Source organism: Phocoena phocoena, chromosome 16 (assembly GCF_963924675.1).
Source record: "Phocoena phocoena chromosome 16, mPhoPho1.1, whole genome shotgun sequence".
Taxonomy (NCBI): Eukaryota; Metazoa; Chordata; class Mammalia; order Artiodactyla; family Phocoenidae; genus Phocoena; species Phocoena phocoena.
In genome coordinates, this window is record NC_089234.1 from 60,886,626 (window position 1) to 60,902,532 (window position 15,907).

A 15,907-nucleotide genomic window follows, 5' to 3' on the forward strand; every position below is an offset into this window, starting at 1 on the left:
AAAGAAGTGGGACTACATTAAACTAAAAAGCTTGTGAACAGCAAAGGAAGCCATCAACAAAATCAAAAGACAGCCTACGGAATAGGAGAATATTTTTGCAAATCATGTATCAGAGAAGGGGTTCATATCCATAATATGCATGTAAAGATCTCATATAACTCAATAGCCAAAAAAAAAAGAAACAAAAAAACCCAAAAAACAAAGACAAAATAAAACAAAAAATAATTTTAAAAATGGGCAGAGACTCTGAATAGTCATTTTTCTAAAGGGGACATACAAATGGCCAACAGGCATACAAAAAGATGCTCAACATCACTAATCACCAGGGAATTGCAAATCAAAACCACAGTGAGATATCACCTCACACCTGTCAGAATGGTTATCATCAAAAACCAAGAAGTAACAAGTGTTGGCAAGAATGTGAAAAAAGGAAATGCTTGTGCACTGTTGGTGGGAATGTATCAATAAATTGGAGCAGCCACTGTGGTAAAGAGTATGGAGGTTCCTCAAAAAACTAAAAATAGGGGCTTCCCTGGTGGCGCAGTGGTTGAGAGTCTGCCTGCCAATGCAGGGGACACGGGTTCAAGCCCTGGTCTGGGAAGATCCCACGTGCCACGGAGCAGCTGGGCCCGTGAGCTACAAATACTGAGCTCTGCGCGTCTGGAGCCTGTGCTCCGCAGCAAGAGAGGCCGCGACAGTGAGAGGCCTGCGCACCGCGATGAAGAGTGGCCCCCACTTGCCACAACTAGAGAAAGCCCTCGCACAGAAACGAAGACCCAACACAGCCAAAAATAAATAAATGAATAAATAAATTTAAAAAAAAAAAAAAAAAAAAAAACTAAAAATAGAGTTACCATATCATCCAGCAACTCCACCTCTGGGCATTTATCTGAAGAAAACAAGAACACTAACTTGAAAAGGTATCTGTACCCCCATGTTCGCTGCAGCATTATATATAATAGTCAAGGTGTGGAAACAATGTAAATGTCCATCAAAGAATGAATGGATAAAGAAAATGTGGGGTGTGTGTGTACACATCACACACACACAATGGAATATTATTCAGCCATAAAAAGAAGGAAATCCTGCCATTTGTGACAATATGAATGGATCTCCTGAGGGCATTATGCTAAGTGAAATAAATCAGACAGAGAAAGAAAAATACAATCTGATCTTACTTATATGTGAATCTAAAACAAACAAACAAACAAAAACAGAGTTCATAAATACAGAGAACATTGGTGGTTGCTAGAGGCAGGGTATGGAAGGTGGATGGGAAATATGGGTGAAAGGGGTCAAAAAGGACAAACTCTACAAGCAACTATATGCCGATAAAATGGACAACCTGGAAGAAATGGACAATTTCTTAGAAAAGCACAACCTTCTGAGACTGAAATATGAAGAAATAGAACATATAACCAGACCAATCACAAGAACTGAAATTGAAACTGTGATTAAAAATCTTCCCACAAACAAAAGCCCAGGACCGGATAGCTTCACAGGCGAATTCTATCAAACATTTAGAGAAGAGCTGACACCTATCCTTCTCAAACTCTTCCAAAATATAACACTGGGAGGAACACTCCCAAACTCATTCTATGAGGCCACCATCACCCTGATATCAAAACCAGACAAAGATGTCACAAAGAAAGAATACCATAGGCCAATATCACCGATGAACATAGATGCAAAAACCCTCAACAAAATACTATCAAACAGAATTCAACAACACATTAAAAGGATCATACACCATGGTCAAGTGGGGTTTATCCCAGGAATGCAAGGATTCTTCAATATACACAAATCAATCAATGTGATACACCATATTAACAAACTGAAGAAGAAAAACCATATGATCATCTCTATAGATGCAGAGAAAGCTTTTGACAAAATTCAACACCCATTTATGATAAAAACCCTCCAGAAAGTAGGCATAGAGAGAACTTACCTCAACATAATAAAGGCCATATATGACAAACTCACAGCCAACATTGTTCTCAATGGTGAAAAACTGAAATCATTTCCACTAAGATCAGGAATAAGACAAGGTTGCCCACTCTCACCACTATTATTCAACATAGTTTTGGAAGTTTTAGCCACAACAATCAGAGAAGAAAAAGAAATAAAAGGAATCCAAATCAGAAAAGAAGAAGTAAAACTGTCATTATTCACAGATGACATGATACTATACATAGAGAATCCTAAAGATGCTACCAGAAAACTACTAGAACTAATCAAGGAATTTGATAAAGTAGCAGGATAGAAAATTAATGCACAGAAATCTCTTTCATTCCTATACACTAACGATGCAAAATCTGAAAGAGAAATTAAGGAAACACTCCCATATACCATTGCAACAAAAAGAATAAAATACCTAGGAATAAACCTACCTAAGGAGACAAAAGACTTGTATGCAGAAAACTATGAGACACTGATGAAAGAAATTAATGATGATACAAACAGAGGAGAGATAGATCATGTTCTTGGGTTGGAAGAATCAACACTGTGAAAATGACTATACTACCCAAAGCAATCTACAGATTCAATGCAATCGCTATCAAACTACCAATGGCATTTTTCACAGAACTAGAACTAAAAATTTCACAATTTGTATGGAAACACAAAAGACCCCGAATAGCCAAAGCAATCTTGAGAAAGGAAAACGGAGCTGGAGGAATCAGGCTCCCAGACTTCAGACTATACTACAAAGCTACAGTAATCAAGACAGTATGGTACTGGCACAAAAACAGAAATACAGATCAATGGAACAGGATAGAAAGCCCAGAGATAAACCCACGCACATATGGTCACCTTATTTTTGATAAAGGAGGCAAGAATATACAACGGAAAAAAGACAGCCTCTTCAAAAAGTGGTGCTGGGAAAACTGGACAGCTACATGTCAAAGATTGAAATTACAACACTCTCTAACACCATACACAAAAATAAACTCAAAATGGATTAAAGACCTTAATGTAAGGCCAGACACTATAAAACTCTTAGAGGAAAACATAGGCAGAACACTCTATGACATAAATCACAGCAAGATCCTTTTTGACACACCTCCTAGAGAAATGGAAATAAAAACAAAAATAAACAAATGGGACCTAATGAAACTTAAAAGCTTTTGCACAGTAAAGGAAACCATAAACAAGATGAAAAGACAACCCTCAGAATGGGAGAAAATATTTGCCAATGAAGCAACTGACAAAAGATTAATCTCCAAAATTTACAAGCAGCTCATGCAGCTATCAAAAAAACAACCCAATCCAAAAATGGGCAGAAGACCTAAATAGACATTTCTCCAAAGAAGATATACAGATTGCCAACAAACACATGAAATGATGCTCAACATCACTAATCATTAGAGAAATGCAAATCAAAACTACAATGGGGTATCACCTCACACCAGTCAGAATGGCCATCAACAAAAAATCTACAAACAATAAATGCTGGAGAGGGTGTGGAGAAAAGGGAACCCTCTTGCACTGTTGGTGGGAACGTAAAGTTATACAGCCACTATGGAGAACAGTATGGAGGTTCCCTAAAAAACTAAAAATAGAATTACCATATGACCCAGCAATCCCACTACTGGGCATATACCCTGAGAAAACCATAATTCAAAAAGAGTCATGTACCACAATGTTCATTGCAGTTCTATTTACAATAGACAGGACATGGAAGCAACCTAAGTGTCCATTGACAGATGAATGGATAAAGAAGATATGGCACATATACAATGGAATATTACTCAGCCATAAAATGAAATGAAATTGAGTTATTTGTAGTGAGGTGGATGGACCTAGAGACTGTCATACAGAGTGAAGTAAGTCAGAAAGAGAAAAATAAATACTATATGCTAACACACATATATGGAATCTAAAAAAAAAAAAAGGTTCTGAAGAACCTAGGGGCAGGACAGGAATAAAGACACAGATATAGAGAATGGACTTGAGGACATGGGGAGGGGGAAGAGTAAGCTGGGACGAAGTGAGAAAGTGACGTGGACTTATATATACTACCAAATGTAAAATAGATAGCTAGTGGGAAGCAGCCGCATATCACAGGGATATCAGCTTGGTGCTTTGTGGTCACCTAGAGGGGTGGGATAGGGAGGGTGGGAGGGATATGCAAGAGGGAGGAGATATGGGGATATATATATATATATATATATATATGTATAGCTATAGCTGATTCACTTTGTTATAAAGCATAAACATGCTACTGTAAAGAAATTATACTCCAATAAAGATGTTAAAAAAAAAGGACAAACTTACAGCTCTAAAATAAGTGTCATGAGGGTGTAATATACAGCATGGTGACTATCTTTAATAATACAGTACTGCATATTTGAAAGTTGCTAAAGGAGTAGATTTTAAAAGTTCTTATTCCAGGAAAAAAATTTTTGTAACTATGAATGGTGATGGATGTTAACTAGACTTATTGTGGTGATTGTTTTGCCACATATAATGATACAAATATTGACTCACTATGTTGTACACCTGAAACTAATATAATGTTATATGTAATTATATCTCAATAAAAAGTAAAGCGTATTGGGGCAATTTAAAAAAAAGAAATTCTTCCATCCAGATGGTTTTGCATCAAAAGATTTAAATGGGCAGCCAGCAAGGGGAGGGGTGACTCGTCCTTTCTTGGGAGCGTGTCTTCCATTCAAGGGGCTGAACCTTGAGTAAGAGGCTGGCAAATGTCTCTGGGGGAGGAGTAAGGTCCAGTGAGACCCTCCCTCCATGAACATCTTTCTTGGGAACCTCCTCTGAGCTGTCAGTTGACGTTTGTGTGCTCTGAGCTGTTCCACAGCTGCCAGCCACTGAGCCTGGAAGGTTCTGGCTCTGAGACCAGGAAAGTCCCCACCCCAGAAGATGGGAAGGGATGAGAAAAATCCAAGATGATCAGGACAAGGCCACACGAACACGGGTGTCCCGAGGGACAGGGGTGTTCTGTGAATTGGTCCTGTTGTTGGTTCCTTCCTCCCAACTGGAGAGTGGCTGAGACTTGCTAGGTACACCTAACAGTCTCTGTCTCTTCCTGGTCATTTACACAGATTTGGGACCGGTAATCCAAGCTGACAGACACCGTCTTACTCATCCTGTTGGGCTTCCAGATGCATCAGACACTTTGTTTTCAGGAACAGACATGCCCTCTGAATTCAACCTGGCTTTGATCACGTTGAAAATGAGAGGGCTTCCATTTGGCTCAGTTTAACTGAAGACAAGGGAAAGAGATGGCCTAGAACCTTGGTGGGTGACATGGCAAAGCTGGCACAGGTCAGGCAGTGAGCACACCAACCCACCTAATGGCTATGGCAGGTTGAGAGCCCCTTCCTGCTGGAGGCTGTGTATCCAGGTGGTGAAGACCACATGCTGAGGCCTGGCCTTGGCGTTTACCAGTTGTGTGACTTTGGGCAAGTAACACAGTCTCTAAGTGGGGATGATAAGTGTACTTAGCACTGAGTTCTCCAGCATTTAGTTGTGAGGATTACATCAGATAACATGGGTAAAGCAGTTGACAAAGAGCTTGATACAAAGTGAGGGCTTCATAAATACAGCCACTGCTGCTGCTGCTGGTGTGCTGTCATTAGCGTTTCAAAGTTTCCTTATTCCTGAAAATAGCAGAGTGGAAGGACTCAAGCTCACCCTGTCTTATGAAAGTACCAAACTGCTGAACAACCATCAACAAAAGACCCAAACCTACCAAAAAAGGCATTCTACATCCAAAGTAGAACTCACAACAAAATGGTAGGAGGGGTGCTTTCATGATATAATCAAATCCCATACCCGTCGGTGGGTGACCCACAAATGGGAAAATAATTATATCACACAGATTCTCCCACAGGAGTGAGAGTTCTGAGCCCTGCTTTCAGGCTCCTCAGCCTGGAGGTCTGGCATCCAGAGGAGGAGCCCCCGGAGCATTTGGCTTTGAAGGCCAGTGGGGCTTGAGTGCAGGAGTTCCACAGGACTGGGGGAAACAGAGACTCCATTCTTGGAGGGCACACACAAGGTTTCACATGTACTGGGAACCAGGGCAAAGCAGTGACTCCACAGGAGCCTGAGGCAGACATACTTGAGGGTCTTGTAGGGCCTCCTGGGGAGGTGGAGGTTGTCTGTGGCTCACTGTGTGGGAAAGGACACTGGGGGTAGAAACCTCAGTGAATATTCACTGGTGTGAGCTCTGCCGGAAGTCACCATTTTGGCATCAAGACCTGGGCCCACCGAACACCCTGTAGGCTCCAGTGCTGGGACATCTCAGGCCAAACAACCAACAGGGTGGGAACACAGCCACACCCATCAGCAGACAGGCTGCCTAAAGTCATCCTGATCCTACAGCTGCCTGCTAAACACACCCCTTGACATGGCCCGCCCACCAGAGGGACAAGATCCAGCTCCACCAGCTAGTGGGCAGGCACCAGCCACTTCCACTAGGAAGCCTGCACAAGCCCCTGGACCAACCTTACCCATCAGGGGGCAGACACCAGTAGCTAGAGGAGCTATGATCTTACAACCTGAGGAATGGAGGCCACAAACACAGAAAGTTAAACAAAATGAGATGGCAGAGGAACATATTCCAGATGGAGGAACAAGATAAAACGTTGGAAGACCAACTAAGTGAAGTGGAGATAGGCAATCTTCTTGAAAAAAAATTCAGAGTAATGATAGTAAAGATATCAAAGATCTCGGAAGAAGAATGGAGGCACAGACTCAGAAGATACAAGAAAGATTTAATAAAGAGCTAGAACATTTAAAGAACAAGCAGAGGGCTTCCCTGGTGGCGCAGTGGTTGAGAATCTGCCTGCCAATGCAGGGGACATGGGTTCGAGCCCTGGTCTGGGAAGATCCCACATGCTGCAGAGCAACTGGGCCCATGAGCCACAACTACTGAGCCTGTGCTCTGCAACAAGAGAGGCCACGATAGTGAGAGGCCCGCACACCGCAATGAAGAGTGGCCCCCGCTTGCCACAACTAGAGAAAGCCCTCGCACAGAAACGAAGACCTAACACAGCTAAAAATAAATTTAAAAAAAAGAACAAGCAGATATGTACAATAGAGTAACTGAAATGAAAAATACAGTAGGAAGAATCAATAGCAGAACAAATGAGGCAGAAGAGCAATAAATGAGCTGGAAGACAGAGTGGTGGAAATCACCACTATGCAACAGAATAAAAGAAAAAGAATGAAAAGAAATAAGCACAGTCTCAGAGACCCGTGGTACAACATTAAATGCACCAACATTCACATTATAGGGATCCCAGAAGGAGATGAGAGAGAAAAGGGCCTGAGAAAATATTTGAAGAGATAATACCTGAAAACTTCCCTAACATGGGAAAGGAAATATTCACTCAAGTCCAGGATATGCACAGTCCCATACAGGATAAATCCAAGGAGGAACACACCAAGACACATAGTAATCAAACTGACAAAAATTAAAGACAAAGAAAATATATTAAAAGCAACAAGAGAAAAGCAACAAATAACATGCAAGGGAACTCCCATAAGGTTATCATGATTTTTCAGCATAAACTCTGCAGGCCAGAAGCGAGTGGCATGATATATTTAACGTGATGAAAGGGAAAAACTACAACCAAGAATACTCTACTCAGCAAGGTTCTCTTTCAGATTCAGTGGAGAGATCAAAACCTTTACAAACAAGCAAAAGCTAAGAGAATTCAGCATCACCAAACCAGCTTTACAAGAAATACTAAAGGAACTTCTCTAGACAGAAAAGAAAAGGCCACAACTAGAAAAAAGAAAATTCTGAATGGGGAAGCTCTCCGGTAAAAGCAAACATACAGGAAAGGTAGGAAATCATCCACACACAAATATGATATCAAAACCAGCATTCATGAGAAGAGGAGAATACAGAGGCAGCATATTGGAAATGCACTGAAAATTAAGTGAGCAGTAACTTGAAATAATCTTGTATATATGTAGACTGCTATATCAAAACCTCATGGGAACTGCAAACCAAAAATCTACAATAGATACACACACACAAAAGAAAACAATCTAAACACAACAATAAAGACTGTCATGAAATCACAAGAGAACAAAAGAGGAAGGGAAGAAAAAAGACCTACAGAAGCAAATCCAGAACAGTTAACAAAATGGCAATAAGAACATACTTATAAATAATTACCTTAAATATAAATGGATTAAATGCTCCAACCAAAAGACACAGACTGGCTGAATGGATACAAAAACAAGACCCGGATGTATGCTGTGTATAAGAGATCCACTTCAGACCTAGGGACACATACAGACTGACAGTGAGGGGATGGAAAAAGGTATTCCATGCAAATAGAAATCAGAAGAAAGCTGGAGGAGCAATATTCACATCAGACAAAATAGACTTTAAAATAAAGACTGTTACAACAAGAGACAAAGAAGGATACTACATAATGTTCAAGGGATCAATCCAAGAAGAATATATAACAATTGTAAATATATATGCACCCAACATAGGAGCACCAAATATATATGGCAAACACTAACAGCCATAAAAGGAGAAATCTACAGTAACACAGTAATAGTGGGAGACTATAACACCCCACTTTCATCAATGGACAGATCATCCAGACAGAAGTTCAATAAGGAAACAGTCCTTAAATGACACATTAGACCAGATGGACTTAATTGATATTTATAGAACATTCCATCCCAAAGCACCAGAATACACATTCTTCTCAAGTGCATATGGAACATTCTCCAGGATAGATCACATCTTGGGCCACAAATCAAGCCTTGGTAAATTTAAGAAAACTGAAATCACATCAAGCATCTTTTCTGACCACAATAGTATGAGATTAGAAATCAGCTACAAGAAAAAAAATCTGTAAAAAGAACACAAACACATGGAGGCTAAACAATATGTTACCAATCAACCAGTGGATCACTGAAGAAATCAAAGAGGGAATAAAAAAATACCTACAGACCAATGACAACAAAAACACAATGATCCAAAACCTATGGGATGCAGCAAAAGCAGTTCTAAGAGGGAAGTTTGGAGCAATACAGTCTTACCTCAGGAAAAAAGAAAAATCTCAAATGAATAACCTAGCCTTATAACTAAAGCAACTAGAGAAAGAAGAACAAACAAAACCCAAAGTTAATAGAAATCATAAAGATCAGAGCAGAAATAAGTGAAATAGCCATGAAGAAAACAATAGAAAAGATCGATGAAACTAAAAGCTGGTTCTTTGAAAAGATAAACAAAATTGACAAACCTTTAGCCAGACTCATCAAGAAAAAAAAGAGAGGGCTGAAAATAATAAAATTTGAAATGAAGAAGGGCAGTTACAAGGGACACCACAGAAACACAAAGGATCATAAGAGACTACTACAGGCAACTATATGGCAATAAGACGGACAAGCTAGAAGAAATGGACAAATTCTTAGAAAGGTATAATCTCTCAAGACTGAACTAGGAAGAAACAGAAAATATGAACAAACCAATCACAAGTATTGGAATTGAAACTGTGATTTAAAACATCCAACAGGGGCTTCCCAGGTGGCGCAGGGGTTGAGAATCTGCCTGCTAATGCAGGGGACACGGGTTCGAGCCCTGGTCTGGGAAGATCCCACATGCCGCGGAACAACTAGGCCCGTGAGCCACAACTACTGAGCCTGCGCGTCTGGAGCTTGTGCTCCGCAACAAGAGGGGCCGCAACAGTGAGAGGCCCGCGCACCGCGATGAAGAGTGGCCCCTGCTTGCCACAGCTAGAGAAAGCCCTCGCACAGAAACGAAGACCCAACACAGCAAAAATAAATTGATAAATTAAAACATCCAACAAGGGACTTCCCTGGTGGTCCAGTGGTAAAGAATCCACCTTCCAATGCAGGGGACACAGGTTTGATCCCTGGTCGGGGAACAAAGGTCCCACATATCACGGGGTAACTAAGCCCGCATGCCACAAACACTGAGCTTGTGCAACTCAGTGAGAGAGCCTGCGTGCTGCAAACTACAGAGCCCATGCACTCTGGAGCCTGCACGCCACAGCTACAGAGCCCACATGCCCTGGAGCCCACATGCCACAACTAGAGAGAGAAAACCTGCACATCACAACTAGAGAGAAGCCTGCGTGCCACAACTAGAGAGAAGCCCATGCACCACAACTAGAGAGAAGCCTGCGTACTGCAATGAAAACCCCGTGCCTCAATGAAAGATCCCACGTACCACAATTAAGGCCTAACACAACCAAAAACGTTAAGAAAATAAATAAATTTTTTAAAAATCCAACAAAGAAAAGTCCAGGATCAGCCTTCACAGGAGAATTCTATCAAACATTTAGAGAAGAGTTAACACCTATCCTTCTGAAACTCTTCCAAAAACTGCAGAGGAAGGAGCACTCCCAAGCTCATTGTATAAGCCTACCATCAGCCTGATACCGAAACCAGACAAAGATACCACAGAAAAAGAAAATTACAGGCCAACATCACTGATGAACATAGACACAGAAATCCTCAACAGAATACTAGTGAACCGAATCCAACAATACATTAAAAGGATCATATACCACAATCAAGTGGGAGTTATCCCAGGGATGCAAGGATTTTTCAATATCCACAAATCAATCAGTGTGATACACCACATTAAGAAATTGAGGAATAAAAACCATATGATCATCTCAATAGATGCAGAAAAAGCTTTTGATAAAAGTCAACACCCATTTGTGATAAAAACTCTCCAGGGACTTCCCTGGTGGTCCAGTGGGTAAGACACTGTGCTCCCAATGTAGGGGACTGGGGTTCAATCCCTGGTCAGGGAACTAGATCCCACACTCATGCCTCAATTAATGCTGCAGCTAAGAGTCTGCATGCTGCAACTATGAAGTCTGCATTCCACAACTAAGAAGGTCCCACTGCTGCAACTAAAAAGATCCCACATGCTGCAACAAAGATCCCAAATGCTGCAATGAAGATCCCATGTGCCACAACTAAGATCTAGTGCAGCCAAAATAAATAAATAAATAATAAAATAAATACGAAAAAAAACCTCTCCAGAGGGCTTCCCTGGTGGCGCAGTGGTTGAGAGTCCGCCTGTCAATGCAGGGGACACAGGTGTGTGCCCTGGTCTGAGAAGATCCCACGTGCCGTGGAGTGGCTGGGCCCGTGAGCCATGGCCGCTGAGCCTGTGCGCCCGGAGCCTGTACTCCACAACGGAAGAGGCCACAGCAGTGAGAGGCCCGCGTACCGCAAAAAAAAACCTCTCCAGAAAGTGGGCATAGAGGGAACTTACCTCAACATAATGAAGACCATATATGACAAACCCACAGCTAACAACATTCTCTCAGTGAAAAGCTGAAAGCGTTTCCTCTAAGATCAGGAACAAGACAAGGACGCCCACTCTCACCACTTTTACTCAACATAGTTTTGGAAGTCTTAACCATGGTAATCAGAGAAGAAAAAGAAATAAATGGAATCCAAATTGGAAAAGGAGAAGTAAAACTGTCACTGTTTGCAGATGACATGATACTCTACATAGAAAATCCTAAAGATGCTACCAGAAAACTACTAGAGCTCATCAGTGAATCCGGTAAAGTTGCAGGATACAAAATTAATGCACAGAAATCTGTTGTATTACTATACACTAAAGTTCCTATACAACAGAAGTTCAGATAGAGAAATTAAAGAAAAAATACCACTTACCATTGCATCAAAAAGAAGAAAATACCTAGGACTAAACCTCCCTAAGGAGAAAAAAAGACCTGTACTCTGAAAACTATACAGACACTGATGAAAGAAATCGAAGATGACAGAAACTGATGGAAAGATCCACCATGTTCTTGGATTAGAAGAATCAATATTATCAAAATGCCTATACTACCCACGGCAATCTATAGGTTCAATGCAATCCCTATCAAACTACCAAAGACATTTGTCACAGAACAACAACAAAAATTTAAAAATCTGTGTGGAAACACAAAAGACCCCGAATAGCCAAGGCAATCCTGAGAAAGAAAACCGAAGCTGGAGGAATCAGGCTCCCTGACTTCAGACTATACTACAAAGTTACAGTCATCAAAATAGTATGGTTCTGGCACTAAAACAGAAATATAGATCAATGGAACAGGATATAAAACCCAGAAATAAACCCACGCACCTAAGGTCAATTAATCTATGACAAAGGATGCAAGAATATACAATGGAGGAAAGACAGTCTCTTCAACAAATGGTGCTGGGAAAACTGGACAGCTACATGTAAAAGAATGAAATTAGAACACTCCCTAACACCATACACAAAGATAAATTCAACATGGGTCAAAGACCTAAATGTAAGGTCAGACACTATAAAACTCTTAGAGGAAAACATAGGGAGAACACTCTTTGACATAAATTACAGCAATATCCTTTTTGATCCACCTCCTAGAGCAATGAAAATAAAAACAAAAATAAGCAAATGCGACCTAATTAAACTAAAGAACTTTTGCACAGCAAAGGAAACCATAAACAAAATAAAAACACAACCCACAGAATGGGAGAAAATATTTGTAAATGAAGCCACTGGGAAGGGATTAACCTTCCAAATATACAGACAGCTCATGCAGCTCTATATGAAAAAAACAAAACAAAAAAAACCTCCCCAAACAACCCAATCAAAAATGGGCAGAATATCAGACAGACATTTCTCCAAAGAAGAAATACAGATGGCCAAAAAGCACTTGAAAAGGTGCTCAACATCTCTAATTATTAGAGAAATGCAAATCAAAACTACAATCAGGGGGCTTCCCTGGTGGCGCAGAGGTTAAGAATTTGCCTGCCAATGCAGGGGACACAGGTTCGAGCCCTGGTCTGGGAAGATCCCACATGCTGTGGAGCAGCTAGGCCCGTGAGCCACAACTACTGAGCCTGCAAACCACAACTACTGGGCCCATATGTCACAACTACTGAAGCCCGCGTGCCTAGAGCCCATGCTCCCCAACAAGAGAGGCCACCACAATGAGAAGCCCACATGCCGCAGAGAAGAGTAACCCCCACTCGCCGCAACTAGAAAAAGTCCGCATGCAGCAACGAAGACCCAATGCAGCCAAAACTAAAATAAATAAATAAATTTAAAAAACGAAGAAACAAAACTACAATCAGGTATCACCTCACACCAGTTAGAATGGCCATCAAAAAGCCTACAAACAATAAATGCTGGGGAGGGTGTGGAGAAAAGGGAACCCTCCTACACTGTTGGTGGGAATGTAAATTGATGCAGCCACTATGGAGAACAGAATGCGGGATCCTTAAAAAACTAAAAATAGAGCTACCATATGATCCAGCAATCCTACTCCTGGCCATCTATCCAAAGAAAACCGTAATTCAAAAAGATACATGCACCCCTGTGTTCATTGCAGAATTATTTGCAATGGCCAAGACATGGAAGCAACCTAAATATCCATCGACAGAAGAATGGATAAAGACGATATGGTACATATATACAGTGGAATACTCCTCAGCCATAAACAAGAATGCAGTAATGCCATTTGTGGCAACATGGATGGACCTAGAGATTATCATACTAAGTGAAGTAAGTCAGACAGAAAGACAAATATCATATGATATCACTTATATGTGGAATCTAAAAAATGATACAAATGAACTTATTTACAAAATAGAAACAGACTCACAGACTTCAAAAACATACTCATGGTTACCAAAGGGGAAAGGTGATGGCGGAGGGATAAATTAGGAGTTTGGGATTAACAGATATATACCAGTATATTTAAAATAGATAATCAACAAGGACCTACTGCATAGCACAGGGAACTCTACTCAATATTCTGTAATAACCTATATGGGAAAAGAATCTGACAAAGAATGGATACATATATTTGTATAACTGAATCACTTTGCTGTATTCCTGAAACTAACACAACATTGTAAGTCAACTATACTCCAATATAAAATAAAAATTAAATTAAAACAAAGTATTGAAGAGCTAAAAAAAAAAAAGAACTATGTGTGGACAATTTCACTCTGATATTTTTAGAAACTAAAGCAAAAGGGAAAATCTACTATCATTTGATTTTCATTTTTCAACAACAGAACAAAAGGACATGGAAAAGTTTGTAAAAATGGTTATTTTCCTTCCTTGGCTTAAATGTCCCCTCTGTAAAATAAAGATATTAGGCAAAGTAAAAAAAAAAAAAAAAAAAAAAAAAAAAAGCTTCTTCATTCCCCAAACTAAAAGCTGTCTTTTGAGGGTCAGAGAAACTATGCCCCAGAGTTCAGGGAACTTGAGCAATACTGTACCACAATCAGGGCCAAACGAGCAGCAGTGCCCGTGAGTTCTGACTCACAGTCCAGTTCCCTAGCCACAGGAGCACAGCACTTTTCCTGGGCACCAAGAAGTGTCCTGGGCCTGCTGAGTGGCAGAGGGCCACCTCGGAAGGCCAGGGGCAGGGGCTCACCGATCAGCATTATCGCTGAAGAAGTAGTTGACTTCCCCAAAGGTGCCCAAGTCGTCGTCTGTTGCCTGCAAAGGTAAGAAAAAGAAGTCATTACTGCCAGAACCAGCTGAGGCTCCTGATCTCAGCAGGAAATGTCCACAGCAAACCCATGCTTCCCCCCACACAGCTCCTCAGGCCCAGGCCGAATTTTCTAGAGCCACGCTGTTCAATAAGGTTTTCACCAGTCACAAACGGCGATTTAAATTAATACTGGAGCACACAGTTCCGGAGGATCAGTCTTCTACCTAAATCTCCAACTTCGCAAAATCACCCTTCCTGGACTCATGTCAGACATTCTCTGTAGATGCTCAGAGGGCTTGGGGGAGAGACCCTAGACCTGTGGCTTGGGGTCACAACTTGTAGGTTTACAAAATATCTCAAACAAAAGTGGGGGTGGGTTCAGCCATCTGGTGGCCTCCTCTGGTGACTCTCCTCCAGTCCCCAAAGCCTCCAAGTCAGATGTGGTACCCGGTAGGGGAGGCCTCTTGGGTGGATTTCTAGTGTTCCCCCTTCTTTAACCCGGGGAATAATCCACTGCGTGTATCAAGCAGACTATCATCTGGTTGGCAACCTCTTTGGCTGGAAACAGTCTGCTGCCCACCCCCACCCATCTTTTGGCATCCCTCTCTGCTCGAACAAGTGGTCCAAGTGGGACCTAGTCCCGTGACCTCAGGGACTAGGCTGGGAGTGGTCCCTGACCTCAGCAGGGGCCTATTAGAATCCTTTCCTGGGATTCTTCTTATTGTTGCTGGGGATAAAAGCTTTCCTCTGGGGCAGTGAAGCTGGGACGATGTGAAGTGGGAGTTGCTGGATGTGTAGGGACAATGAAGAGAGGGGCTGATCTTGGTAGTTCTAGAGTCCTGAATCTGACATCCCTTCCCACCTCAGTTTGGTTTGTGAGTCCAACAAGATCTCTTTTATCCAGGCTGGTCCAAGTTGGCTTTCTATCACCTACAGTCAAAAGAGACTGGAGCGAGAGTGGCCTGCCTTATGCCTGATGATGATGGCAACAATGGTGACCACTGCCAGCCTGCACTCTGTCATATATTTTACATTGTCAAAGGGCATCCAGATTTATTAAGACCTCATTTTATCCTCACAACTGTCACAACATGATGAGGAAGGCACACATTTCTACCCATCACACAGATCACAAAACTGAGGCCCAGACCACAGTGAGGTCTGGTGTAACCCTGTCACCACTCTAGGTCATGAGCAGGTTCAAGCAGAGTGGGGCAGAACCTGCGATCCCTACTCCCATCCCAGGGTTCCTTCCTTTAGGCCACCTACGTGGGGCCCCTCTCCAACCCCTCCCTTGTCCAGGACAATGGTAGTTATAGTAGAGGCTTGGCTTTTGCGGCCGGAACCTCTGGGCTTCTGCATTGTTGCTGGCATGGTTACAGTCCACAGTGCAGACTAAGTGACCCCATTCATGCATTCATTCAATAGTTACTCAGTAA

General features: G+C 41.6%; 1 protein-coding gene across 1 annotated transcript in view; it reads right to left on the minus strand.

Moving 5' to 3' along the window:
- Positions 1-15,907, minus strand: part of LOC136136048 (cadherin-23-like) — a 323,908-nt gene that overhangs the window by 77,840 nt on the left and 230,161 nt on the right. The window contains exon 13 of the mRNA XM_065893923.1: positions 14,409-14,473. Within this exon, the coding sequence (XP_065749995.1) occupies positions 14,409-14,473 (65 nt within the window). The remainder of the gene's footprint in view (positions 1-14,408; positions 14,474-15,907) is intronic.